Genomic DNA, 24,375 nt, shown 5'->3' on the forward strand with positions numbered 1-24,375 from the left:
CACGCATTCCTCCATACGTAACCGACTCCGACACCTGCCTCTCGTCAACGACTCAGGTCTTTTGCTCATACACTTGCCATTTCTTTACTCTCTTTGTTATGCCAATTTAACGAATCCCAGCTATTCTCTCGGTTTGAAGCTGCACGAGGTAGGTTTTCGAGTACCTTTTGAAGCTAGCTGGCCGTTGCTGTGGGGTCGGATCTCCAGCCGTTTAACACTGACGCCTACCATGACCAGCCACTCCCCCTTGTCAGCGAACATAATCCTTACATCGACCTTCAACCAAGATGGACTACTCTACCATCTCTACCGACCCAGATCATCCCACTGGTACCTCACCCTGGGCCTCACCGCGTGCTGAGCGAGGCACCTTCCCCACTTCCAACAATGACATCCCGTCCTCCCCTTTACCCGGCCAGGATCAATCGGCCGAGGACGTTAGCAGAGGCCACAATGGAGAACCCCAATCTCCAGACCTCTCTGCGCAGCTGCAAAGCGCGCAATTAGGAGATCCGGACTACCCCGAGGAGCATCCCCCATTCAGTGTGCACCAGTCTCCAAACATCCAGCAACAGCAATCTCCTACCCTGGCACAATATCAGACCGGAGCACGACAAGATCCACGGCCTCCAGCCCCCGCATATAGGATCCAAGGGAAAATTACTGGTCTGGAGAGGACGGGGAAGAAAGACCCAATCTTGCGCTTTGACGTCCACGTTAGTCTGCCCCTTTGAGTATTTTGCGCCTCTGCCATAGCTAATTCCTGCTTGCTTTGAAACCAGACCAATATCCCCAAGTTCCGCACCACCCAGTATCGTGATGTGCGTCGGACCCATTCCGAATTTGTCAAGCTCGCAGACCACCTAGTCTCCGCCAACCCTGAAGCTCTGGTCCCTGCCGTGCCATCGCCAGTGACACCGGCCGGTGCAGGCACCGAGGAGGATGAGATTCGCATCAAATCGGCAATGCAGCGATGGCTCAATGTTGTGCTGAGCAATGAGGTTCTTATCCAAGACGACGAGGTTGTGCTGTTCGTAGAGAGCGACTTTGGATATAGCCCCGTCCTGAAGATGAAGCAGCCGGCGACAGGCGTGCGACGAAAAATGTTGAAGCAGTTTGCGCCGCCTCCAGATGACACACCTGAGTTGCAAGCTGCTCGTCCAACTGCGAAGATGTTCTACTTGGGATCAATGGATTCGAGCCACAAGGTCGACCGAGTGGTCAAGGCCCGTCGTGGTATGTTATTAGAGCTTCAAGCTATTTTCGTCCTATATCTTGTTCCGATTGAATCTGACTGTTTTAGGGCTTGGATTGGCTGAGGCCGACTTCGGCGTGAAGATCGGTCAGATGAGCGTACAGGAGACTCATCCCGGCTTAGGCGCCGCGTACCGTAAACTTGGCAAGATTGTTCAAACTGTTGGCGACTACCACGCTGTTCAGGCCACCGCGGAGGCTACCACCCTCGGCGAGCCGTTGAGCTACCACTCTTCAGACGCCTTCATTGTGAAGGAAACCCTGACTAACCGCCATATTCTCCTCCGTGATCTACTCCAGGCCCAACAGACTGCACGGAGCAAACGTGCTGCGGCGGACCGCTTGAAGGTTAGCTCATCGGTTCGTCCGGATAAGGTAGATGAAGCGATCAACGCCCTCGAGGAGGCTCAGAACCATGAAGATTACTTGACCAAGCGGACCCAGCGTGTCACGTCAAACCTTCTCCAGGAGAAGCGCCGCTGGTTTGACCGGACCACCCAGGATCTTCTATTTAGCCTGCGTGAGTACACTCTCCGCCAGATCGAAGCTGAGCGTCGTACTCTAGCCACCTTGGAGAGTGTCCGACCCGACATCCGTGCTATTGATGCGTCCGGCGGTTTGAGCCGGCTGGGTCGCGAATCCCACCCAGCGACGCGCCGGCCAAACATGGCTTCGAGCCAGGGTCCCAAGGGTGACTCATGGAGCGGCGTTCCTCGCCGCAATGACAATATTGGACGCAGCATGAGTGGCAGTTTTACTGCCCCTTCGCTCCCTGATGACGACGATGAGGTGAATGGTCAGGGCCCTGGCAAAGGGCGCAACCGAGCTTCCAGTCAGGTTGGGTCGATCGCGGAGGAAGACGATGACCGTCTTGATGCGCGCAATGCAGCCAGCCGACTGGCCACCAGCACGTTCTGATTTTAGGACACAACGAGTCTGTATATGTAGCCCCGGCACGAATTTGTGATTCCCCTTTGTTCCTCTTATAACCTTTTCGTGTCTTTCTATTATGTCATCTAAGCCTATGAACACTCAGTATCTCTTTCTCTGCCCAATTCAAAGTTTTAAAGTGATCACAGTTGCAATTATTTATGACATCCAAAATACCGAAATGAATATATCTATTCCCTGCACCTGGGCAACATGAGGCCCCTCGAATGCTATCCAGTCACGCACCAATGCTACAGTTTAGCATTTATTCTCCATTTATCCCATCTCTTTGCCCCATCCCCCTTGGGCAATTCAAACCAAGACGCCTTCTCACTAAGAAAGATATCATGGCTTGGCAGCGGGATCTGCGTCTTCCCCTCATCGAGTGTCCCCGCAGCGATCCCGATACTCTTCAGATCACGATCCAGGATCATACTAAGAGTCGAACCACATTGAGGACAGAAGCTACGTGTAGCGGCATTGCTTGCCCGTCGTTCTGTGGGATTGATGCGCCATTGGATATCTTCGGTCGCGAAGAATGCCCAGCTTTGATAGGGTGCGCCGGCTTGTTTGCGGCAGGTTGTGCAATGGCAATTGACTAGGCAGGTTGGGGGAGTGGAGGCTGTGTAGCTGATATAATGACAAGCGCAGCTACCGGAGGCCATTGTATTTGATATTGGATACTGAATACACAGGAATTGGATTGAGATGTGAAGATACTTCTGACATCATGTGGGGCAGTGAAGCTGTTTAGAATCTGGTGAACTGTAGATTATTAATTCGTACAACATACCTAGGTATAAGAGTTGCAAGTCCCCCACTTGGGCAGTCGAAGTTGATTTCAAAGCATTTCAACTTCTCCATTGGCATCCCTCCTTACTTATCTTTTCAGGGCAATACTACTTTTCCTAAAATGGCTCCCAGGGTTTTTCTGTAAGTTATTCTGGTGTAAATATAAACATCCAGTCTAATAAATTTCCATAGGACTGGCGTCACTGGCTACATCGGCGGTGACGGTTTGTTCGCCCTTGCTAACACCCACCCTGACTGGGAATACTCAGCCCTAGTCCGTAGCGAGGAAAAGTCAACCCAGGTCACCAGCAAATACCCCAAGATTCGCACTGTGATAGGTGATCTAGACTCGTCCGAGCTGATTGAAGAGGAAGTCAAGAACGCAGACATTGTCTTCCGTATGTTTATCTAGGCTCATGTATCAGTATCGGGATATCAGGTCGCTAACAACGTATACACAGACTTCGCTGATTGCGATCATGTTGCCGCAGCCAAGGCCATTGCTAAGGGTGCTCAGCACCATACGCCCGAGCGTCCATTGTGGTTGATCCATACCTCCGGCACTGGTATCTTGACAGTTGAGGACCAACGCGCTGGCACATACGGCATCGAGCGCCCTAAGGAGTACAACGACTGGGAGGGTGTCAGTGAGCTGGTCAGCCTTCCCTCAGACGCCTTCCACCGTAATGTGGATGAGATCATCCTCGGTGCTGGCCAGCAGAGTCCGGCCAGTGTCAAGGTCGCAGTCGTCTGCCCACCTACTATCTACGGTCCTGGCCGTGGCCCCGGTAATACAAAGAGTATCCAAGCCTACTGGCTCAGCGCCGCGGTGCTGAAGCGCAAGCAGGGTTTCCTGGTTGGAAAAGGCGAAAACGTCTGGCACCAGGTTCACGTCCAGGATCTGAGCAATGTATACCTGGCTCTGGGTGAGGCTGCCTCAGTGGGAGGTGGCAAGGCTACCTGGAATAACGAGGGCTACTACCTCGCTGAGAATGGGTCCTTTGTATGGGGTGATATCCAGCGCGCTGTTGCACAGTCTGCTTTTGATAAGAAGCTTATTGCTTCTCCTAATGTTGAGTCTCTCGATGGCGCTCAGACAAGTGAGCTAAATTCTGCTGGAGTCTATGCCTGGGGCTCTAACTCTCGGGGAAACTCAATCCGTGCGCGCAAGCTATTTGGGTGGACGCCGCAGATGCCTAAGTTGATTGATCTTATTCCTGAGATTGTCGAGGGTGAGGCTAAGTCTCTTGGCTTGCTGTGAGACTCGGGTCTTTTGTTAATTTGCGAGAAAACTATATCAAACGAACTTGTTCATAAGCGCGTTATTTGAGGCTTTTCAGCTGGAGGATAGGTAGATTACATTGTAGTCAAGTATTGTTTTGGTGTGTTCTATATTCATGCATCTCAGTTATACATAGACGATCCTCTTGCACAAAGTATGCTTTTGTTTCCACCTTTCACTACCGTCTACTTATAAAACAGAGAAGGGGGAGAAAATGCACTACTAAAAAAACCATAAAAAAGGCTTCTAAAAAGGCGCCACATGGCCCCATACGTGGCCGTTTACTCTTGTCGATGTATACTCTAGATGGGATATTGCCTAGCGTTTGATGTTCGTAGAGCTTTCAGATATGATTAATTCCCCTTTAAAGGATTCAATAAACTAGCTGGCCAGTGAATAGTAGAGCAATAGAAGTTACAATTGATTGTGTAAATGAGAGCGAATAGGTCAATATATTATAGACACCTCAGGCACCCACTAGCATATTGGGACCAAGCTTTGACCATCAGCATCTTCCATCTTCACCTTACACGCCTTTGGCTTCTCCACCACCTTATTTTCAACGAACGATCCTTGCTGGTATGTTTGTTACGCGCATTATTTGCCTTATTTCTTTGTTACCCTTCATTCACCGCCAGTGCTGACATCTGTTTTTTCGGATCCCTACAGAAACGACTGCATGAATTGCAACCTTTCAGCGTCTCGCTCTACCGTCATAACCCCTCGCGTCTAACCCGGCTATCGTCATGGCGCCTGGGTACGGGCATGGCAAGCGGAAGCGCACTGAGCGCTCGTGGGGCGGCGAGTCAGGGAGCAATGACCTGCGACCTTCACCCCATCGCCCTGGGACGCTCAACATGGCACACCACCCTACCAACCCCGGCCACCAATCCCCCACTCCCCGAGAGCAAAACGACACGCGTGATAGATCTCGCCGACAATCGCATCGTAGCCGGGCTGGTTCCCGCCGCGGATCCCACGAAGGTCAGAATTTTTCGAGCTCGCAGCACAGAGAACCGAATGCTATGTCTCCTCCCCCAATAAATCAGCCCAAGGAAGCTGCCGAACCTTCGCCGTACAATGGCGACTCAGCCACATCTCGACCTACTCCTTCTCCTGCGCCGAATACTCCTGTCTCACAGCCGCAACCTAACCCGCCGTCTCGAGCTGGCTCGGAGACCATCACCCGCCAACCCTCTCTCCCACCCCCACCTTATGACTATGAATATGTGACCGATAATGCTGTTGAGGAATGGACTTCGGTGGGCAAGCAAATTGTAGTCGAAGAAGGGACTGCGGCTCGCCTGCAACAGGATCTGGCTCGCCTGGCATCTGTGTACCAGGAGCTTATTCGCTCCGCAATCTACGGTCGACTGTCACCATTGAATGCAGGAAATGCCGTCAAAGAGATCATTGGAGAAGAATCTGTTTTCCAGGATGTGGATATGGAGGCAGACAGTGGAAAGCCTTCGAACCAAGGAATCGACCCGCGCTCCTTGTTCCTCGATACCCTTTCCATCGTGACTGACGCCGATACATCGAACGCGGCCCTCAAACCACTTGTATTTGCGACAGGCATTGATCCTTCTTTGATGCGCCTCCAGCTTGAAACCCCTTTATTGCAGGCCTTGGGATTGGTTCGCGAAACCTTTGCGCGAATGGGAATTCGCAAGCAGACCAATCTGCTCTACCGGCAGTCCAATTACAATCTTCTCCGGGAGGAATCCGAGGGATACTCAAAACTTCTCACCGAGCTATTTACCACAAGCAACAACGAGCCGCCGTCAAGTGAAGTGGTCGAGGATACATTTGAAAGAGTCAAGGCTATGATTGGCGCATTCGACATGGATGTCGGTCGTGTGCTAGATGTCACGCTGGATGTGTTTGCTGCGGTTCTTGTGAAGCAATATCGTTTCTTCGTGAAGCTTCTGCGAGCCAGCTCCTGGTGGCCGAAGGAAGATATCTTCCACAGCCTAGAGCCAGGCCGTCGTCACTCCGGTATTCCGAATTGGGCACTTCCTGGATCAACTGGGTGGATCACAACCGACGAAGAACGATCCAGTATCATGCGCGCGAATGAGGACCGCGATAGCCAATTCTGGGATCGAGTGAGGAAAATCGGACTTCAAGCCTTCTTCGAGATCGGCCGCAAACCGATCTCAGAGGAGGAAATGCAACGAACTCTGTCAGAAACTAATGGTTCGTCCTTTGAAGAAGATGCTACACGATCATGGCTTGAAGAGACTGGCACTCTACCCCCGAAGGGTAACCGGGTTGCAGCCCAGCTGCTTGGTTTCAAGTTGCGATTCTATTCTTCTTCGGCTCGAACCAAAGCCGACGTTCTCCCAGATAACCTTATTTACCTTGCCGCTCTGCTCATAAAAGTCGGCTTTATCTCTCTGCGTGATCTTTATGCTCACCTCTGGCGATCTGACGACGCCATGGAGAGTTTGAAGACCGAAAAAATGGCAGAGAAAGCCGAAAGAGTTAAGAGCGGCCGACCAGGTGGCGGGATCAACGCTTTGATGATGGCCGGTGCTTTGTCGGACGATACACTTCCCCCTTCCCGCATGCGCGACGAGCCGCGAGTGGCGACCCCTGGTAAAGACCAAGAATCCGACAAGGGCGCATCCAAAACGGAAAACGAGTTGCCGGACCCATCAGACCAGAAAGTGCTCCTCCTCAAGAGTCTCCTCGCCATTGGGGCCATTCCTGAATCCCTTTTCGTCATCAGCAAGTTCCCCTGGTTGATGGAGGCTTACCCTGAGCTGCCTGAGTTTATCCACCGCATACTCCATCACTCCTTGAATAAGGTTTATGTCCAGTTCCGACCGTTGTCATCTACCGGTGACTTCCCCGGAGCTCAATACATGGTGACCTCTGATCAGAACAGTGCGAAGGGTCATATTGGACTTACGCCCCCATCTGCGAGACGAGTTCTGCGATGGGCTCAACTGGATAAAGAAGACACCAACGATGGCACGGACTATCGATTCTACTGGGATGATTGGGCTGACAACATCCCCATTTGCCAGTCCATCGACGATGTTTTTGCTCTTTGCTCATCTTTCCTCAACCTTTCTGGTCACAAGATTGGACAGGATGCCAGCCTTTTGGCGAAGCTTGTACGCATTGGCAAGGGAAGCTTGATCCAAGACGGATCTGAAGAGAACAGAACACGTTGGCGCGATCTTTGCAAGCGTCTTCTCCTACCCGCTGTCAGTCTAACAAAAGCAAATCCTGGTGTGGTCAATGAAGTTTTTGATCTCATCAGCTTCTTCCCCCGAGATGTGCGATACAATATGTACGCAGAGTGGTACTCAGGGCAGACGTCCCGCCTGCCAGACATCAAGGAGGCCTTCGACCAGGCGAGAGCGGAGACCAAGGACACCCTCAAGCGACTCAGCAAGACAAATATTCGACCCATGGCCCGGGCATTGGCCAAGATTGCTTACGCTAATCCCGGAATCGTCATTAATGTCGCTATGAGCCAAATTGAGTCGTATGAAAACCTCATCGAAGTTGTGGTCGAATGCGCACGCTATTTTACTTACCTTGGCTATGACATCCTATCCTGGTCTCTCATCAACTCGCTTGGCCAGAAAGGACGAAGTCGAGTCCAGGAAGGTGGACTGTTGACTAGTCGATGGTTGAACGCCCTCTCCACATTCGCCGGTCGTACTTACAAACGGTACTCGGTGATGGACCCTACTCCAGTCCTCCAGTATGTGGTGGAGCAACTGCGACACAACAACTCAACCGATCTCATTGTGCTAGAGCAACTGATCAGCTCAATGGCTGGAATCATCTCAGACAACGACTTCAATGATGCTCAAATTCAGGCCATGGCCGGTGGTGATGTTCTCCAATCCCAGACCATCTTGCAACTGCTGGATAAGCGTCATGAGTCGAAGACCACCTCCAAACGGTTGCTTAAGTCGTTGACCCACACCAGACTCGCTGGTCAGCTGCTGGTTGCCATTGCTCAAGAACGACTGACCTGTGTTTACAATGAAACTTCCTCGGAGCTCAAATTGCTCGGCAATATCTTTGACGAGATCCACCGAATTCTCACCCAGTACCTTGACTTACTTCGCAGTAATCTCTCGGTTGAGGATTTCGACTCCTTTGTTCCAGACTTTTCCTCGCTCGTCACCGAGTTTGGAATTCAGCCCGAAATCGCCTTCTGGATTCGGCGGCCCAGCATCGCTCGGAAAATCACCTACATTGAAGAATCGAAGCAAGAGAAAGAACGTTCAGCCTCTGCATCGAAGTCGAGCGGCGACAACAAGATGGACATTACCGAGGACGAAGAAACACCTACTAAGTCTGAGGAGACTCCGGTAGACAGTGCTATGGATGTCGACAAGGACGAAACAGGAATTACGATTCCGATCGACGGACACGATGCTATAGTTGTTCCTGCCGTCAATGCCGAGCCATTGGCAGCCAACCCCGTCATGCAAGATTTGATTAAAGATGTCAAATCTGCTCTGCCTCTTGAGACATGGGAGACTGTCGGTGCACATTTCTATGCAACATTCTGGCAGCTTGCTCTCTATGATGTTCATATCCCGCAGAAATCCTACGAAGATGAAATTGACAGACTCAAACGGCGAGTCGTCTCTATCAACAGTGACCGATCTGATCCTAGCGTGGCGGGCACGACGCGAAAGGAGCACTTGAAGCGCCAGATTACTCAGCTCCAGGAGCGCATTCTAGATGAGAATAAGAATCATCTGAAGGCGTATGGGCAGACACGATCCCGGTTGCAGAAAGAGAAAGACAAGTGGTTCGCCGGCATGCGCCTCAAGCATGACTCTCTCAATGTTGCCCTGCTGGAGCAATGCTTCATCCCTAGGCTTCTCTTGTCCCCTCTTGATGCCTTTTTCTCCTTCAAGATGTTGAAGTTCCTGCACAGCTCTGGAACCCCCAATTTCCGGACCGTTGGTCTCCTTGACCAGCTTTTCCGCGAGCAGAGACTCACTGCACTCATCTTCTTGTGCACATCCAAAGAAGCGGACAATCTTGGTCGTTTCTTGAATGAGCTTTTGCGTGATCTTACCAGATGGCATGCCGACAAGGCAGTTTACGAGAAAGAGGCGTTCGGTGCCAAGAGAGACCTTCCTGGCTTCGCAAAAAATGTCGACCCCGAAGGTGTCCCAGTGACGTTTTTGGAATTCGAAGACTTCCGCCGTCTTCTGTACAAATGGCACCGCCTGTTCTCTAACGCGCTGAAGAGCTGTCTCGGCAGTGGCGAATACATGCATATCCGAAACGCAATCAGTGTGCTCAAGGCTGTTGTAAAGCATTTCCCTGCTGTGAACTGGATTGGTCGTGACATCTTGAACTGCGTTGACCACCTGAGCAAGAACGACGAGCGAGACGACGTGAAGATTCCTGCCGCATCTTTGATCGGTGACCTCAACCGACGCGAGAAGAAGTGGATGCTGCCACAGGCTTTCTATTTTGTGGCAGCTCAGCCTGGTTCTCAAGCATCTGCCGACGCAGCTGGAAAGCCCGGGACCCCGCAATCTGCTACAACACCCTTGAATGCCTCAGCCCCAGAATTCAACCCTACTGGAACCTCAATGTAAGTGACATCCTTGACCATCTCGACATGCTCACAACGACTAACCTTTCCATTATCAGCTCCGATGGTATCGCCAGACAGGAACAATCTGGCAAGACTGAAGTCGAGGATGGTGAGATTGAGGATGCGAAAATGACCGATGTCGGTATAGGTAGAGGTGAAGGTAAGCCGAGCGGAACACCCTCTCAGGCTGGATCTACTACGCCTTCCGTGATCACCGGGGATACCACCCACGACGCTACATCCGGCGAACACCCCCCTGTGCGATCTCGACCGACTTCTCGTGCCCCCACTTCCTCTCGTCAGCCTGATATTCCCAAAAGACCTGATATTCGCCAACAAGTCCATCCTCCCGTTCGTCCCCCGCCGCGACACAGTGATGGGAGACTTCCTCCGCGCCCTGAGGGATTAGATGATCGACGAGAGAGACATCCCGACTTTGGACCCCGCGCTCGTCACGGTGGCCCTGATCATACCCGCTCCTTTGATGGTTCTCTAGGCGATGTTCGAGGACGTCTCAATGATCATCTCAACGAACGCGAACGCGACTTCCCCATGAGACCTCCGGCTGATGATCTCATGCGTGGACCACCTCGCGATGCTCGTTCCACTCGCGAGAACGGTTGGCCTATGGATAGGCCTGGCCGCATGCGTGGACCAGGACCCAGTGATTCGTTCCATGGACGCGATCCCTCTGTACGGGGAGAGCTGATGCCTGACCACATGGACCGCCCGGTCGACATTCCTCGACGTGGAGATTCATCCAGGCCAGAGAAAGATGATCGGAGGCCCTATCCGCCTCGCCCTCTATCGCCGCCCAGACCTGCTGACCTACCGAACCGCCCCGAACGATTCCCTCCACCCGACGATCGCAGACCTGCCGGATTTCCTCCGTCCTCCCGCATTGATGACCTCCCCAGGGGTCCTCGCACGGATCGACAAGTTGATCCGAGGGACACTGCACCAGGTCCTGATATGACTCATGGTCGGCTTCGACAGCCGGAACCTCCATCTGAGATTCCAGCTGGCCCTCGAGGAAGACGTGGACGTAACATGCCCGGACAGGCACCTCCAGTGCTCAGCTCAAGTAATGCTACATTGCCCGTTCCGGAACGCCAGGCACCCACAGGCCCTGGCCGACAAGGTGGACGTGGACCACCTGAGCCACCCGCTACCCCAACACAACCCGCAGGCTCAAGTGCTGCCCCGGGGATTCATCCAGATCGCCTCAGGAATCTTGTCAATGAGCCTGCAGCCCCCGCTGCTGCTCCCTCGGGCCCTCGCGGATTAACCCTACAACAACCTCCCCGAGGGCCCTCTGCGCAGTCTGGACCGCCTGGACAAGGATTTGGTGGGGAGCGTGGCCGCGGCGACAAACGTTTTGCAGGCCTCAACAATATGCTCCAACAGTCTGGTGGTGGTGGTGGTGGTGACCGGGTTGGTAACCCTCCGCCTGTTCGCGGAAGAGGCGCCAATCGCCCACCAAGCACCGTCGAGGCACCATCGCCTCAGCCTGCAAACCGGCCACCCATGGGCCCAGCAGGACCCCAAGAAGATCTATCCCGCAATAGACCCAGCGGTGGCCGAAGTGGCGATCTGATTGATGATATCGTTCCCGAGGCGGGTCGCTCTGGACAACCTCGTAGCCGTGAAACGGAGCCTCGCGAGAAGGAGGCCGAGCGTCGTGATGGCAGCAGCAATGGTCGCAATCGACGCGATGGCCGTCGAAATGACCGCGAACGCAGCCGTCGAAGCGATGTAGGAGGCGGTGGAAGCCGCGATGAGAAGGGCACTGGTGAGCCTCGTGAGACCCTGCGCCGGGTTCAGAGCTCGCGCGAAGAACTACGACGTCGAGACCGACGTGATCGCCCGGATGGACCGTCGGAAATGACTGGACCAACCCCTAGTGGCAGTGAGCCACATGAGGCTGAAGGCCGTTTGCGACCCCCATCCTCCATGGAGGCGCCGCCACCACCCCCTCCTCCTCCGCCTCCCCCAATGCCGGAAGGAACCGAGCGTCGTTTCAATTCTGGCGACCGGGGTAGCCGTTCTGACAATCGGGATCGTGAGCGTGAGCGCCGTGGCGACCGACGTGACCGGGATCATCAGCGGGAGGGTGGGAGCGGCTCTGGCGGCTCTGGGCACCGTAAGCGTGGTCGACAGGGTCCTGACGATGGCACTGACGGTGGACGTGGGATGAGAATGGGAAATGATAACAAGCGTCCTCGTCGAGGAGCATGATCTTCACCATTCACCATGATACCCTGAATGGAATGGTTTACTTTTACTTTTTTTTTGATATCTCTTTGCTACCAACCTTTCCCTACACTGGACTGTTTCCTATCTCTTTTTTTTTTCGCATTTTGCCTGGTGTTTGGGAACAAACCACTTCACTTCTTCACATGTACTTTTTTTTTCTAAATGAAATATTCAAGGATTTATGGAATACTATTTTCTTCCTTATGTCGCGTATATCCGGTTTAGCGGGCCGACATCCGGACTTCCTTGGCCCCGACCCTGCCGGCTAAACTTCGGTCACGCAACTTCCTCCGTGGCCCTTTGAGAGATCAAGTGGATTATTTGTTGAACATCTTTCAATATCATTTGTTTGACTAACATCGTATCTCATAGAGACATTGTCATTGGATGATAGCTTCCCCGCCAACACGGGCTCCAAGGTTTCACCTGACACTTCATACATTGGAAACGGCTTGACTCTCCTTTGGCTATAAAAGGTTGTCCTTCTCTTTTTTTTTTTTAAGATACTGTATTCTCTATTTTTGTTAGTTCAACAGCTCTCAATAGCTTCATTCTCCTAGGTTAATTGAACAGAAGCAAACCCAAATAATATACAAGAGAACTACATTACATTATGGCTCGAATTGACGTCGAGAAAGCCATTGAGGAGCTCACCCTCGGCGAGAAGGTGGCCCTCACAGCTGGTAAATCCAACTTCCATTGCCAATGATGCAATTCCAGCCATTGATCAAGTCGAGACTAACCTCATCCTACCAGGTCGTGACTTCTGGCACACAGAATCCGTCCCACGCCTAAACATCCCCGCACTGCGCATGTCCGATGGTCCAAATGGCGTCCGTGGAACTCGTTTCTTCAATGGTATCCCGGCAGCATGCTTCCCTTGCGCAACAGCTCTCGGCGCAACCTGGGATACCGAGCTGCTAGCAGAGGTCGGTGCATTGATGGGTGACGAGGCGATCGCAAAAGGCACGCACATCGTGTTGGGCCCAACGATCAACACCCAGCGTTCGCCGCTAGGCGGCCGTGGCTTCGAGTCCTTCTCGGAGGATGGTGTGCTCTCCGGTACGCTGGCCGGCCACTTCTGCAAGGCAATGCAGGAGAAGGGTGTTGCTGCTACACTTAAGCACTTTGTCTGCAATGACCAGGAGCATGAGCGCTTGGCTGTTAGCAGCATTCTTACTAACCGTGCTTTGCGTGAGATTTACCTGATGCCGTTCCAGTTGGCTATGCGCATTTGTCGCTCGCAGTGCATCATGACCGCTTATAATAAGGTTAATGGAACTCATGTTAGCGAGAACAAGGCTATTATTGATGATATCTTGCGCAAGGAGTGGGGTTGGGAGGGTCTTATTATGAGTGATTGGTGAGTATCTGTGATATTTCATTATGTTAACTCTTTTTATTTATTCGGAAGCTAACGGTTGATTTTCATTAGGTTTGGTACCTACAGTACCTCCGATGCCATCATCGCCGGCCTCGACATCGAGATGCCCGGTAAGACCCGCTGGCGTGGTGAGACTCTTGCACACGCCGTCTCGTCAAACAAGGTGGCTCAGTACCAGCTCGATGAGCGCGTGCGCAACATCCTCAACCTGGTGAACTGGGTTGAGCCCCTGGGCATCCCCGAGGGAGCACCTGAGAAGGCCCTCAACCGGCCAGAAGACCAGGCTCTGATGCGCCGTGCTGCTGCCGAGTCTGTCGTGCTCATGAAGAACGAGGATGATATTCTTCCCCTTAAGAAGGATGGGTCTCTGCTGGTCATTGGACCCAACGCTAAGATTGCTGCTTACTGTGGTGGTGGCTCGGCCTCTCTGGCCCCATACTACACTGTCACTCCGTTCGATGGTGTCTCTGCCAAGACCAACGGAGAGGTCAAATACAGCCAGGGCGTGTACTCCCACAAGGAGCTGCCGCTTTTGGGTCCGCTGCTGAAGACCGCAGATGGCAAGCCTGGCTTCACATTCAAGGTCTACAATGAGCACCCCAGCTCTGGTGCGGACCGACAGGTCGTGGACGAGTTGCATCTGCTTGAGTCCTCCGGATTCCTGATGGACTACGTCAACCCTAAGATCAAGTCTATGACCTACTACGTCGATATGGAGGGATCATTCACTCCCGAGGAGAGCGGAGTCTACGACTTCGGCGTGACAGTCGTCGGCACAGGCCAACTCCTCATCGACGGCGAAGTGGTCGTCGACAACACCAAGAACCAGAAGCAAGGCTCCGCCTTCTTCGGCACTGCCACCATCGAAGAGATCGGCAGCAAAGAGCTCAAGGCCGGCCAGACATACAAGGTTGTCTTCCAGTTCGGCAGCGCCCCAACCTCCGACCTCGACACACGTGGAATTGTCGCCTTCGGCCCAGGCGGCTTCCGTTTCGGCGCCAGCCGACAAGTGAGCCAAGAAGAGCTGATCTCCAACGCAGTCGAGCAAGCCAAGACCGCCGATCAAGTCGTCATCTTCGCCGGTCTCACCCTGGAGTGGGAGACTGAAGGCCACGATCGCGAACACATGGATCTACCCCCTGGCAGCGACGATCTGATCAGCCGCGTGCTAGAGGTGAACCCCAACGCAGTTGTCGTCATCCAATCCGGCACACCGGTCACAATGCCGTGGGCAGACAAAGCCAAAGCCCTCGTGCAAGCCTGGTTCGGCGGTAACGAGTGCGGAAACGGCATCGCAGACGTCCTCTACGGCGACGTCAACCCCTCCGCTAAGCTACCCATCACCTTCCCCCGCCGCCTGCAAGATAACCCCTCCTACCTGAACTTCCGTTCCGAGCGTGGCCGCGTCCTGTACGGCGAGGATATCTACGTTGGCTACCGGTACTTCGAGAAGAGCGATGTCGCGCCAGGCTTCGCTTTCGGACATGGTCTGTCATACACTACTTTCGCGCGCTCAGATCTGAGTATCGAGACCGTTCCCGAGCAGGGCAAGTACACCGAGTCCGGTGAGCCCGTCACTGCGTCGGTGACTGTCTCCAATACGGGCTCTGTGGCTGGCGCCGAGATCGTGCAGCTCTGGATCGTGCCCCCCAAGACTGATGTTGGCCGTCCTGTGCGCGAGCTTAAGGCTTTCCAGAAGGTTTTCCTGCAGCCCGGTGAGACTAAGTCTGTGCAGTTGGTTGTTGAGAAGAAGTTGGCTACCAGCTGGTGGGATGAGGAGCGGGAGCAGTGGATCTCTGAGAAGGGCACGTACAAGGTTCTCGTTACGGGTACTGGGGCTGAGGAGCTGCATGGCGAGTTTGATGTTGGCAAGACCCGGTTCTGGCTTGGTCTGTAGGGCTGTGGTATTTGATAGGTTTTGTCTTTATATAGGACCATGTCTCACGAGTGATGTTATTTTTATCTGTGGATCGGGGTTGGCTTGGCATTTTTACGAGATTTCTTCCATATTCCAAATGGGAATTTTTATTTTATTCAACTTCATAAAAGTGGTCTAGAAGTAGATCTAGTTTTTTGAAGAGAAAATGTGGCCAGGGAAAAGGTCACCTATACACGGTGGAAGTTGTATGAAAATGATGCTTTTTGAAATAAACCTCAATAATAAAAACATACATTGAATGTCCCTAAACCCAAACAGATCTGATAAAATGGTAGAACAGAAAAGAATAAGGGGTATATACACAGAAAAGAACAGACCATCTATATCAAAAGATACGAATACGAATACGCCTGGATGAAGGAATCAATGAACTGCTCAAATCCCTGTGATGCATATCCAAACGCCCACAAACCCCCACAACCTACTATCAACAGACTCCATTCTCATTTTCCTTCCGCTTCATCCCCAGCCCAGCCAACTTCCTTAACAAAAGCGAAGCCTTCTTCCGCCGGTTATTTTTAGGCGACAAAGCAGGTACATCAACAGAGTAAACACGTCCCTGGTTCTTAATCTCATTGCCCAAACAAGAAGACGAGTAAGACATCCCGCTGGACCCGACAAACGTTGGATACGGGTATCCGCCAGACACCTCTTCATTCGTCGAAGCAGTACCCAATCTCGGGTTTCCTGTTTCTGGTCTCGATGTGGTTCCAGCCCGTGGTGAAGCTAGTGAGACTTCGCTGTAGACACTTGGATCCCGATCCCAGAAATTCTTCGGCCATTCACGGGGATTGAAATCGCCTGTTGTTTGGTTGTAGGAACTGTAGAACCGGATCACTGGTTTTGTCTCTTTGGTTTGGGTCAATTTTTCTTCGAATTGGCGTTGCATTTCTCTGCTAGCGCGAAGCCAAGTCTTGTCTACCCCGCCGAGAGGTGGGGATAGGGCTGGAGAGAATGTCTCGGGTTTGTTTTTATTTCTGTCGGCATTTGGTGGCTCTGTCTTGAGCTCGGATTCGGTGGCTTCGAGCTGAGAGTTGGTTTCACTGAGTGGGCTGACTGGACTGTCGAGCGTCATTGGCTCGAATTTCCATTCGCTGTTGGGTTGGGGAGGACTGTATGGGAAGGGAACCGGGCTTGACGAGTATGCTCGCATTCTTTGGTCTTCTTCGAAGGTTGTTGCTAGACTCTGGCTCCGGGAAGGGGTTACTGCTGATGGGCTGTGTGGTGGTGAGGCGGAGGGTCGTTTGTTATAGAACCGGGCTGAAGTATTTGTGCCCGATGCGCTGTTGTCGTATGGTCTCCCTGGTTGGCTGGTAGAATTGAAGCTCATACCGACGCCGGAATCATGTTTGGTGCTTTCTGTTTCGGGGTTGATTGGTTTGGGCGCCGATAGAAGGATAACATGTTGTTCTAAAGATAGAGGAGCTGCATCGGCACTAGGCTGACCAGCGGGTTTTTTTGCATTTGTCCAGACTGGCACGGCGCTCCGGTGGGACAGTACGGCTGGGATGCCACGATCAATGCTGTGAGATAGCATGGCGCATGCATGTTTGATATCATCTTCGAGGTCTTCTTTGATGTCTTGGCGGTCAATGAACGGCGATACAGGGCGGAAGTAGCCCAGTTCATCTGTGAAATTGTAGCCTCGGCTGGAATCGGGATCCTTGAGGTCCCATGTTGGCTCGTTTTGTGTGGGAGACTCGGGATTTGGCGCTGACTGGGGACGGCTGGTTGATGGATTGGTCTCAATGGGCGAGACTAATGTTAAGGCTGTACCTCGTGCGGAGCTGCTTCTGGTGAAGGTCAGACGGTGGCGTATTTTGGTTGCTTTCGCTGATAACTTGTGCTCCATCTCTGTGTAATTTTCTCTTTGTTTACGTTCCGACGGCAAGGATTCGAATGTATATGGCTGAGGATCAACACAGAGAGGATAAACAATGAAAATGGCGTCTCATTTGTGACCCCACTGTAGCTCAAACGACTGGCGATGCAGCTGCAGATCAAACCAATCTCCCGAACTATGTGGAAGGGAAAATTCAAGCGTTGTCGGCACAACTGTGTGGTATGCGGGATGGGAATGCAGGCCAGAATCATATAAGAGAACAGAGAAAAAGAGGAAATAAGTCAAAATAAAGCTAAGCGGTTAAGGAAAGATAATATTACTAGTCTGCATAAAAAAAAGATACTCCTACTCCGTATCAAGAACAACCTAGGTATAAAGATAACCAATGACCTTTTAGGGTGTAAATCCTGGCATTTTAATAGAAAGGGTCTAAGCGCCTATCGGTGTTAGCGTGTGATTCAAATTAGGACACTAATCTAGACTGGACTATTTTTGCACGCTATAACGCTATAACGGAGAAAATGGAAAATATGGGTACTCCATAGCACTAGAGTAAATATGGAAAATCATATTAAGAGTCGCATACCTAGGTAAACATATAAGTTTTTATAAATACAATATAGCGCCTGCATGAACACTGGCGCATGTTTCTGACCATTCAGCTCGGGCCAAGTTATCTTTCTAGCTTGAACCCTTTTTCACTTCAAATTGAACCGAGGCGTACTTCCTGCATATTATCCCCCTATGCCTATTGCTTACTATTTATTGCCGTGAGCTATCCGATTCGAATGTAAACCGGTCCTGCCCTTATCTGTTTCGCAAATGTCAAGGTATCAACGTATATATCCAGATTTGTGATTTTATATTTATTTTTTATTTAATGCGAGGTGCATGTCGCAAAGATAACGGCTATCAATACCGATAAACGGACCCATCACCCCCCGGTGGAGGAAGTATCCCCCCGGAAGAAATTGACCCAGAGGGCGGGTCTGATGGAGAGCAGTTGGATGCTTCTTTGACAGTCTTCTCGGACAAGGACAAAGGCCAAGTGAGAGACGGGAGAGGCAGTTGGATGCTCATCTCCCTGACTGGCGGAACGGAAAAAAGAACGGCAACCTACTTCCCCTGATGCGCCATGACATCTATCCGGTCGCGGACCCCTTTACGGGATTCTGGACCCAGACTTGAGCATGGGATTGGCGGCAGAAACTGCGCCTGACAATACTTTTTTGGGGATTTCAACGCTCTACCAAGCGGTGATATCCTCCACTTCGGCCTCACCAAAGGTGCTGCTCTTTGTCAGCTTAGTGACACTGGCCACAGCAGCGGCACCATCGGCGCTTGACTTGGCCATGATATCGGGCAGGACTTCATGGAAGAACTGGACGATGTGGCGGTTGACTTGTTCAAATTGAAGCAAGAATGCGTCGTGGCCCTCAGGGCTATCGATGCGCTCCAGGCGAGAATTGGGGATGCCGGCTGCAACCTCTTGTTGCTCGGCGAATGTGAAAAGTCCATCCGACTCGATGCCTAGGACTAGAGCTGGCTGCTCTACCCGCCCGAGGGCCTCGAGGACAGTATCCTCGGTCTCGGTGCTAGGATTGCCGCGGCGGCGGGACACATCGTGCGTATCGAGTTTGCGTGTCATGGCAATGTAGCAGTTGGCATCGAATCGCTTGACGAATTTGTCACCCTGGTAACGAAGATATGACTGTGCAGAGAAGTAGGTCGGTGGACGAGGACGGCCGGATGCAGTCAGCTTGGGCTTTGCGTCAACATCTGGAGCAAATGTTTTGGTGCCAGAGAATTGCGGGTCCATGAACTGGACCTCGGCCTCGTTCACAGGAGCGGGTGATCCTTGTCTGCTCTCCGAGCGGGAAGTGGTTCCACCACGGTGTCCGTCGTTGTGGATGGCCCAGTGCTCGTTCGGAGGAGTGGGGAGCTTCTCAGTGCCATTAATGTTTCGCGGCTTGGTTGGATCTGGTACATTGCGACCGAACCGAGACTCGAATGAGTTGCGGCTGCGGTAAGTGAGAAGTGCTGACATGCGAGCTGCACCGAGGCCGGTGGATGGCGGGTCGTCAAATGCATAGTAGCCATCGTCATACTTTGGATCACTGTAGATGCTCTGCCGTTGTGCCTCGCCCCAACTGATGCACCATGCAGAATGGCGCGCTGAAGTCGCAATCGGCACAATAGCTCGCACATAATCTTTGCCGAAAAATGCGTATTCCAAAGTAAGCATTCCACCCATGGATCCACCGACCACTGCAGCAATCTGCTTGACACCGAGGTCATCCAGGACGAGTTTGTGGATGTTGACATCGTCACGGACAGTCGTCAAGGGAAACTCAGGTCCATAGTAGCCATTTTCAGGCTTACCATCCTTGTAGGTCACAGCACTTGCACTTCCGTACGGGCTGCCCAAACTGTTGAGGCAGATCACGAAGAACCGGGAGACATCAAAAGCTTGGCCAGGACCACCAAGAAGAGGGCCCCACCAGTCAGCGACATCGGCACTGCCACTAAGAGCGTGACAGATCACCAGCACATTATCACCATTGGGAGCGAGGGTTCCGCGTGTGGTGTATGCGACCGGGACATTGTAAAGGGTGACACCGGATTCAAGTTTGAAGGAAGGGATGACCGCAATGGATTGCTCCTCGATCAACTGGGCATAGGGGTTCTCAGGCTGCGAATCGACTCTCTCTACGGGATTTAGTAGCGGTTCATTTGGTAAGAATGAAGGGGGATAGACTGACGGTATTGCGCAGTAGGGGTACTGCTAGTTTCGGCCATTGTGAAAAAGACAAGATGCAAAATAAAGAAAAACAAGAAATGGAAATTGAGAACAGGGTGTACTTGTAGTAATATAAAATGGAGTGAGTCAAAAAAAGACCCCGCAGTGGTTCTCCGGTCCCGGTGGCAGAAAATAAAGCGGTGATCTGTCACGTGCTGTCACGTGCTGTCACGTGCGGCTAGGGCTCGCTCCACAATTAACCTTTTTTCCCATCTGTGCGAATTTTCTTCTTCCCTAGCCAACCATCCAACAAATCTTCTTACGAGCCAACCCCTCAAAACATTCAAAATGGTCAAGACTAAGAAGTCCGGTGATACCCTCTCCTCGCGCCTGGCGCTTGTGATGAAGTCTGGCAAGGGTAAGCAGCTCCTTTCGATCGCACAAATGAGCAATTCACTAACAAATTCTCTCAGTTACCATGGGTACCAAGTCCACCATGAAGACCCTCCGCTCTGGCAAGGCCAAGCTGGTCCTCATCTCCGGAAACTGCCCTCCCCTGCGCAAGTCCGAGCTTGAGTACTACGCCATGCTCGCCAAGACCCCCGTTCACCACTTCAACGGCAACAACGTACGTTTCATTCCCCTTTCCTTCGGGTCGGCAGCTTGAAAAATCGGCTGTCGCACCTCGGTGTCAGCTACACTACTCAGAGAAGAAGTCGGTCAAAACTACCACTTCGGAGAGTGAAGTTGCTCAGCGAAGGGATCACCGAAAGGCATCCCGGAGAGCGAATTGGACTAACTCGCCCTATAGATTGAGCTCGGTACCGCTTGCGGTAAGCTCTTCCGCTGCTCCGCCATGGCCATCCTCGATGCCGGTGACTCCGACATCCTGAGCCGTGAGGCTTAAGCGTGTCGCCCTGTTGCGTGCCATAAAATAAATAGAATCTTGAACCATTCTTGAACAAAAAAATCTTCCACGAATAATGATAAACTGCGTACATGCGTCTTTTCCAAACTAGGCATATTCTAGACAAGCGTGCCAAGATACTTGGTCACTTTATTATATGCGCTTGTCTTCGGACTCCGCCATTTCATAGAAATAGCCTAAAATTTTAATGCCCAAATGCATTCCATTATGATGAGTTTGCCCGTTTTTGTCCAACTTGGGCCTTATCTAGTCCCTTAAGGGCTTCGTGGCGCTGATCTTAATCTCATTTTGGGTACTTAGCCATAAGCCACACCCATTGACCAACAGGCTAATACGGGGTATATCCCGTGGACCCCTTGTCAGTAGCACTATCAACATTAGGCGTGAAGAAATTCAGTGTTGATGTCCGTGCCAAACCCCCACACAACTCCGCAATCTTTGCGGGGAAACACTGCAAGTACATAGCCTGTATTACTTAGCTTAGACGTATCACTCATTTAGCCTGAAGTTTCGCCGACAACTATGTGCCATCGGCGAATCTCCCAGTGGTGTGATTTTCGCGGGGAATTTGATATAAAAGGGGAACTTGATCTGGGATGAGGGATTAGGTATACGCTCATAGACCAGAAACTCTGGCTACAATGCGTACACTACTCTTCTTTGCCTCCTTGGGCTTTGCAGCCGCTGAAAATGGCCTCGATGGTTGGCTGCGGTACGCATCATTGCCCTGTTCAGGTCAATGTTATTCCAACCTCCCTTCGAGTATCGTCACCCTCAATGCGACTGAGACAAGTCCGGTGTATGTTGCGGGGACGGAGCTGCAGAATGGTCTCAAAGGTGTTTATGGGAAGCGTGTGAAAGTCACACACAACAAGTGCAAGGCATTCTCGGTTATTGTTGGCACGATTGATCAATATCGAGAAATCTGTGGCGCTGTGAAAGGTGTACCTGAACTGGAAGAGGATGGCTTTTGGCTTGACATCAAGGGGAAAGACGTTCAAATCCTTGGACAAAACGAGAGAGGTGCGCTCTATGGCACCTTTGAATACTTGTCGATGCTTGCACAGGGAAATTTCTCCAATGTCGCCTATGCATCCAATCCTTCTGCGCCTATTCGCTGGGTGAATCAATGGGATAACATGGATGGAAGAATCGAGCGCGGCTATGGTGGCCCCTCTATCTTCTTCAAGGACGGTCAAATCGTCGATGACCTAACCCGCGTTGCTGAATACGCCCGCCTCTTGGCCTCAATCAGAATCAATGCTGTCGTTATCAATAATGTCAATGCGAATGCTACCCTGTTGACTCCCACAAACCTCGATGGCGTGGCTAGAATCGCCGATGTCTTCCGCCCATATGGTATACAAGTGGGCCTATCGCTCAATTTCGCATCCCCCAAGACTTATGGGGGGCTTAGCACTTTCGATCCTCTCGATGCATCTGTCGTCGAGTGGTGGTCGAATATTACGACTCAGGTCTATGATCGAGTTCCTGACATGGCTGGTTACCTTATCAAGGCCGACTCAGAGGGAGAACCAGGCCCCCAGACATATAATAGGACCCTCGCAGATGCAGCGAATCTTTTTGCCAAAGCAGTCCTGCCCTACAGTGGAATTGTTATGTATCGCGCGTTTGTCTACGACCATCACCTGGACGAGTCAGTCTGGACGCATGATCGTGCAAATGCTGCAGTGGACTTTTTCAAGCATCTAGATGGCGAATTTGACGACAACGTGGTGATCCAAATTAAGTACGGCCCAATTGATTTCCAGGTCCGTGAGCCACCATCGGCATTGTTTGCAAATTTGCGCAAAACCAGCATGGCCATTGAACTGCAGGTTACGCAAGAATACCTTGGGCAGCAGTCGCATTTGGTCTATGTTGCCCCCCTTTGGAAGACAATCTTAGACTCTGACCTCCGCATCGACCACCAGCCTTCACTCGTTCGTGATGTTGTGGCTGGTAAACGGTTCAATCGGAAACTGGGCGGATCAGCAGCTGTTGTCAATGTGGGCACGAACACCACCTGGCTTGGTAGCCATTTGTCTATGTCAAACCTATATGCATATGGTCGCTTGGCTTGGAACCCGGCAGATGATGCCCAGGACATTCTGCAAGACTGGATTAGACTGACCTTTGGGCTGGACCGCAAGGTACTCGACACCATCACTCGCATTTCCATGGAATCATGGCCCGCCTACGAACAATATAGCGGGAATTTGGGCATCCAGACCTTGACAGATATTCTATACACTCACTATGGTCCCAACCCTGCATCCCAAGACAACAACGGCTGGGGCCAATGGACCCGCGCGAACAAAACTAGCATTGGAATGGATCGGACGGTGGCACACGGGACAGGCTTTTCGGGTCAGTATCCGGATGAAATCGCTGCCATGTATGAGAACATCGACACCACACCAGACGATCTTCTGCTATGGTTCCACCATGTGAAATACACTCATCGTCTGCACTCTGGGAAGACCGTTATTCAGCACTTCTACGACGAACACTACAGCGGGGCCAAAACTGCCCAGTCTTTCCTCACGCAGTGGGAATCACTTCATGGCAAGATTGATACTGAGCGATACATTCATGTCCGACACTTCCTAGACTACCAGAGCGGTCACTCAATTGTGTGGAGAGATGCGATCAATAACTTTTATTACAATCTTTCTGGAATCCCCGACCAGGCTAAGCGTGTCGACCATCACCCATGGCGCATTGAAGCGGAAGACATGAAGCTAGAGGGCTACAAGACTTACAGCGTTAGCCCCTTCGAAGCAGCCTCTGGTTATGTTGCAATTGTTACAACTTCGAACACCGCAGCCGGGACCGCTTCAACAAAAATAAACTTCCCCTCTGGGATCTATGACCTTGCAGTGAATTACTACGATGTCTACGGTGGCCAGTCACAATGGAAAGTTTACCTGAATAATCGAAAAATCGGCCAATGGGTTGGTAATAGTGAGGATAACTTTAGCCACACGCCTTCTATCTATCTGGATGGGCATTCCGCGATTCGTATCAAGTTCCGGGGTGTCAAGATTCGCAAGGGCGACACATTGAAGATTGTCGGGACGCCTGATGGCACTGAGCTGGCGCCATTGGACTATGTGGCTTTGCTGCCAGCGGGTATTGTAGATTAGAAGCACTCTTGTCGAATGACTAGATCACTGTCAATATATCTATGTTGGCTACCTCTCCACTTGCAGTATCTCAGTCCAACTGCCTACTACATAGTATGACAATCCCCTAAGAATATATAGAGAAGAGTGGTAGAAGCAATGTTACGACTTGCCCGGTGTAGGTAGTGTACATTTTGTACCACATGTACCATCTAAAACCTTTCCATCTAGCAGAGGCACTGGTCCCAAGTTAAGACCGGAGGCAAGGCTATCCTTCCACTTGTAGACAGCTCCTCCCGGCTG

At 51.7% G+C, this 24,375-nt stretch overlaps 9 protein-coding genes across 9 annotated transcripts; 6 read left to right on the forward strand and 3 right to left on the reverse strand.

Annotated features, from left to right (window-relative positions):
• Positions 1-287: 287 nt before the first annotated feature.
• On the forward strand, positions 288-2,172 carry N7517_009793 (retromer subunit VPS17; the record flags this gene model as incomplete). The annotated part of the gene is made up of 3 exons (XM_056727516.1): positions 288-716; positions 783-1,236; positions 1,304-2,172. 3 exons carry the CDS (start codon positions 288-290, stop codon positions 2,170-2,172), a joined length of 1,752 nt encoding a protein of 583 aa, XP_056576088.1.
• A 263-nt stretch (positions 2,173-2,435) lies between these two features.
• On the reverse strand, positions 2,436-2,849 carry N7517_009794 (GFA family protein; the record flags this gene model as incomplete). Its single annotated transcript, XM_056727517.1, has 1 exon — positions 2,436-2,849. The coding sequence occupies one exon, from the start codon at positions 2,847-2,849 to the stop codon at positions 2,436-2,438; it is 414 nt and encodes a 137-aa protein (XP_056576089.1).
• A 248-nt stretch (positions 2,850-3,097) lies between these two features.
• On the forward strand, positions 3,098-4,237 carry N7517_009795 (putative nucleoside-diphosphate-sugar epimerase; the record flags this gene model as incomplete). Its single annotated transcript, XM_056727518.1, has 3 exons — positions 3,098-3,117; positions 3,169-3,374; positions 3,438-4,237. The coding sequence occupies 3 exons, from the start codon at positions 3,098-3,100 to the stop codon at positions 4,235-4,237; spliced, it is 1,026 nt and encodes a 341-aa protein (XP_056576090.1).
• A 767-nt stretch (positions 4,238-5,004) lies between these two features.
• N7517_009796 (putative THO complex component (Rlr1)) lies at positions 5,005-12,092 on the forward strand (the record flags this gene model as incomplete). Its single annotated transcript, XM_056727519.1, has 2 exons — positions 5,005-9,851; positions 9,911-12,092. The coding sequence occupies 2 exons, from the start codon at positions 5,005-5,007 to the stop codon at positions 12,090-12,092; spliced, it is 7,029 nt and encodes a 2,342-aa protein (XP_056576091.1).
• Positions 12,093-12,723: 631 nt separating this feature from the next.
• On the forward strand, positions 12,724-15,391 carry N7517_009797 (beta-glucosidase; the record flags this gene model as incomplete). The annotated part of the gene is made up of 3 exons (XM_056727520.1): positions 12,724-12,793; positions 12,867-13,473; positions 13,546-15,391. 3 exons carry the CDS (start codon positions 12,724-12,726, stop codon positions 15,389-15,391), a joined length of 2,523 nt encoding a protein of 840 aa, XP_056576092.1.
• Positions 15,392-15,860: 469 nt separating this feature from the next.
• N7517_009798 (uncharacterized protein) lies at positions 15,861-17,285 on the reverse strand (the record flags this gene model as incomplete). The annotated part of the gene is made up of 1 exon (XM_056727521.1): positions 15,861-17,285. The coding sequence occupies one exon, from the start codon at positions 17,283-17,285 to the stop codon at positions 15,861-15,863; it is 1,425 nt and encodes a 474-aa protein (XP_056576093.1).
• Positions 17,286-18,522: 1,237 nt separating this feature from the next.
• Positions 18,523-20,075, reverse strand: met2 (homoserine O-acetyltransferase; the record flags this gene model as incomplete). The annotated part of the gene is made up of 2 exons (XM_056727522.1): positions 18,523-19,985; positions 20,039-20,075. The coding sequence occupies 2 exons, from the start codon at positions 20,073-20,075 to the stop codon at positions 18,523-18,525; spliced, it is 1,500 nt and encodes a 499-aa protein (XP_056576094.1).
• A 289-nt stretch (positions 20,076-20,364) lies between these two features.
• Positions 20,365-20,923, forward strand: N7517_009800 (60S ribosomal protein eL30; the record flags this gene model as incomplete). The annotated part of the gene is made up of 3 exons (XM_056727523.1): positions 20,365-20,434; positions 20,490-20,644; positions 20,828-20,923. 3 exons carry the CDS (start codon positions 20,365-20,367, stop codon positions 20,921-20,923), a joined length of 321 nt encoding a protein of 106 aa, XP_056576095.1.
• Positions 20,924-21,585: 662 nt separating this feature from the next.
• On the forward strand, positions 21,586-24,093 carry aguA (alpha-glucuronidase; the record flags this gene model as incomplete). The annotated part of the gene is made up of 1 exon (XM_056727524.1): positions 21,586-24,093. One exon carries the CDS (start codon positions 21,586-21,588, stop codon positions 24,091-24,093), a length of 2,508 nt encoding a protein of 835 aa, XP_056576096.1.
• Positions 24,094-24,375: the final 282 nt, after the last annotated feature.

The sequence above is a fragment of the Penicillium concentricum genome (genome assembly GCF_028827145.1).
Source record: "Penicillium concentricum strain IBT 3081 chromosome Unknown utg000004l_segment0_segment0, whole genome shotgun sequence".
NCBI classification, from domain to species: domain Eukaryota; kingdom Fungi; phylum Ascomycota; class Eurotiomycetes; order Eurotiales; family Aspergillaceae; genus Penicillium; species Penicillium concentricum.